General features: G+C 60.5%; 1 protein-coding gene across 1 annotated transcript in view; it reads right to left on the bottom strand.

The window, feature by feature from the left end:
• Nucleotides 1–1,935: 1,935 nt before the first annotated feature.
• Nucleotides 1,936–3,430, bottom strand: part of VAC14 (Vac14 homolog (S. cerevisiae)) — a 63,521-nt gene continuing 62,026 nt past the window's right edge. The window contains exon 19 of the mRNA XM_009997998.1: nucleotides 1,936–2,098. Coding sequence (XP_009996300.1) covers nucleotides 1,936–2,098 — 163 coding nt within the window. The remainder of the gene's footprint in view (nucleotides 2,099–3,430) is intronic.

The following is a 3,430-nucleotide window of genomic DNA, read 5'->3' as shown; positions in this document are numbered from 1 at the left end:
TCCCCACCCTTCCCCTTCTCCATAGCCATCCTGGGACCCCCTGGGATCTGGGGGGGGAAGGGGGGGTGCTCATCCTGAGCCACCAACCCCCCCAATCCTACCAAAGCCACCCTGATCCTGTGCTGCCCTGGTGGCTCCAGCCACCCAGGAGGGAACGATTCCAGCTCCTGGAATTCCTGCCCAGAATCCCGATCCCTCCAGGCTGGGCAGGAATTCCCAGCAGGAAGCACGGGCAGAGCCCTGGGATGGGCACCAACATCCCAGCAAGACTTGGGGACAAGGAACAGGGGAGCCAGGAGGTCGGTGGGGCTGGGGGGGGAGCCCATCCTGAAGGATTCGGCTGTTGGAATGAACCCGGGTTTGGAAAAGTCCCGGGAATGCCAGGAATGTGTTGATCCCAGGCCCAGGCAGGGGGGGCTGGTTGGGGAACCCGCTGCCCGAGCCCCCAGCTCTGCTGCAAAACCACCCCAGGAACCAGCCCAGTTTCCTCCAGCTGCTTGTTCCCCTGGGATCAGGTTGAGGGTCATCAAGGTGCTGGGGAGGATGCATCCCTGGAATGAGCAGAGTGCCCTGGGATGGGGAAGCAGGGCCAGGAAAACCCCTGTCCCTGTGGTTTGGTGACCGTGGCCCTGCAGGAATTTGGGAGCTGGGGGGGTTTGTTGGTGTTCCCTTCCTGCTGGGAAGAGGAGCTGAAGGAGGAGAAGGCCTGGCTGGGCAGCAGGGCTGGGGGGGGGGTCAGGGAGCAAGATGCTCCAGCCCCTTCCCCTGCAGGTTTTTGGGGCTGGATCCAGCAGGGAGCAAGGAAGGGTTTGCTCTGCGTTTTATTGGATGATGGGGAGTTGGAAGGTGGGAACAAAAGAGTCCAGGCCAGGAGTGGGTGTCATGGGGGTCCCCACCAACCCTCCCGTGGGTGCTGGCTGGGAGTTCAGGCTGCCCCCCAGCCATGCCAAGAGCTGGGGGGGTGTTTGTGTGTGTGTGTGTGTGGGGGACCCAGTGGGAGTCCCTGGGTGAGATGCTGCCAGCAGCCTGGGAGTGGGTGGGAGCCAGGGGGGCCCAGGGGTGGCCAGGGACCCCCCCCCCTGAGCTCGTGTGCCCAGGGTGGGAGGCCAGGGCTTGCTCTTGTCTTCCTGTCCCCTCTGGTCTGGCTGGCAGGAGGCTGAGCTCAGCTGACAGTCACGGGGAAGGCATTAAGCAAGGGGGAGTTGCCTTGTCCTGTTGCAAGAGAAGAGCAGGTGCCTGCCCCCCCTCCCAGCCCCTCTCCTCCTCCAACCCTTCCCCACATCCACGGCAGAAGGTTCCCCCACAACCACAGCAGGTTTCCCACATTTACAGCAGAAGGTTCCCCACATCCCTGGAAGAAGTTTCCCCACCCCCATGGCAGAAGATTCCCCACGTCCACAGCAAAAGGTTCCCCAAACCCATGGCAGAAGGTTCCCCCACAACCATGGCAGGTTTCCCAAACCCATGGCAGAAGGTTCTCCACATTCAGGGTAGAAGGCTCCCAACACCCATGGCAGAAGGTTCCTCACATCCACTGCAGGTTCCCCATATCCATGGCAGAAGGTTCCCAACACCCATGGCAGAAGGTTCCCCACATCCATGGCAGAAGGTTCCCCATATCCAGGGTAGAAGGTTCCCCACATCCATGACAGAACGTTCTTCACATCCACTGCAGGTTCCCCACATCCATGGCAGAAGTTTCCCCACATCCAGGGTAGAAGGTCCCCCAAATCCAGGGTAGAAGGTCCCCCAAATCCACATCAGAAGGTCCCCCCACCACCCACCCAGCAGGGAGGAAAACCAGCCCCTCACCCTCCTCCCCTCTGCCACTCAACCCACCACGTCCCTCCGGTGACCAGCACCCGGTGTCCCAGTCCCCTGGGCCCTGCCCCAGCAACCCAAGCACACCCGTGGCTGCCACCACCAGGGGGCTGCTCAGAGGACCACCCTCCTGTCCAGCTGCTCTGCCCGCCCTGCTCGTTGGTGTCGGGCTTCCAGGTGCTTGTTTTGGACCTTCTCAAAGTGCTGCAGCAGCTCCGTGTAGTCGATGCTGGGGGCTGAGGTCCTCTTGAAGCTGGTGCTGGGTTTGGTGCTGTCCCTGTGGAGGAGGAGGAAGAAAAGTTGAGGGCAGGAAAGGAGGCAGGAGGTGCCCGTGCCCTGGGTATCCCTCACAGGCAGCACCCTAGAACCACAGGGTTAGAATCAAGAGGAGCACTGAAGGTTGGGAAAGGCCTCCAGGATCATCCAACCATCGACACAACCCTCTGAACCACGTCCTGAGGTGCCAGATCTCTACGTTCTTGGAACATCTCCAGGGCTGGTGACTCCACCACTGGCCTGGGCAGCCTGTTCCAACGCTTGACCACTCCTTCAGGGAAGAAATTGTTCCCAAGATCCAATCTAAACCTCCCCTGAGGCCATTTCCTCTTGTCCCAGGGCTTGTTCCTGGGGAGCAGAGCCCAACCCCCCTGGCTCCAACCTCCCCTCGGGCAGTTGCAGAGCCAGCAGGTCTCCCCTCAGCCTCCTTGTCTCCAGGCTGGACAGCCTCTAAAACCATCAAGTCCAACTGTCAACCCAACACCACCATGCCCACTGAACCATGTTCCTCAGAACCACATCTAGACGTCTTTTAAATCCCTTCAGGAGTGGTGCCTCCAGCGCTGGCCTGGGCAGCCTGTTCCAACGCTTGACCACTCCTTCAGGGAAGAAATTGTTCCCAAGATCCAATCTAAACCTCCCCTGAGGCCATTTCCTCTTGTCCCAGGGCTTGTTCCTGGGGAGCAGAGCCCAACCCCCCTGGCTCCAACCTCCCCTCGGGCAGTTGCAGAGCCAGCAGGTCTCCCCTCAGCCTCCTTGTCTCCAGGCTGGACACCCCCAGCTCCCTCAGACACTCCTCCTTGTTCTCCAGCCCCTTCACCAGCTGCATTGCCCTTCTCTGGACACACTCCAGCAACTTCCTGAAGAAGCCAAACCCACCACATCCTTGTGATCCCATGAAACGCCCTCCAAGCCTCATTTCCTTCCCTCAAAGGCACAAGAGCCCCAGAAGTCCTGGGACAGGAGAGAGGGGACAAGGGACATCTTCCTCAGCCCCCTGACCCCCTTTGTGGGGGGGGGGGTTTAACCCCTGCTGTCACCTCCCCCCTGTCCCAACCCATTCCAGCCAGACCATCTGGAAAGGACACCAGGCACCACGTGCCTCAGTTTCCCTGCTTGATTTTACAAGCAGGGGGTTGAAAATACCTGTGTGCTTTGGGACAGAGGAGGGCTGGTGACACTGGGGACATCCCCAGGGGGATGAGGACCTGGGGTTGGAGCTCCAGGGAGCCCACAAATGAGGGTTAAAACCCCCTGGAGCTCCAACCCCAGGTCCTCATCCCCCCCCCTAAAGTCATTCCAACATGAAGGAAGGTGGGAGCCATCGGGGGGG

Source organism: Chaetura pelagica, unplaced genomic scaffold, assembly GCF_000747805.2.
Source record: "Chaetura pelagica isolate M959 unplaced genomic scaffold, ChaPel_1.0 scaffold865, whole genome shotgun sequence".
Lineage (NCBI taxonomy): Eukaryota > Metazoa > Chordata > Aves > Apodiformes > Apodidae > Chaetura > Chaetura pelagica.
This window is presented reverse-complemented; position numbering and strand designations above follow the sequence as displayed.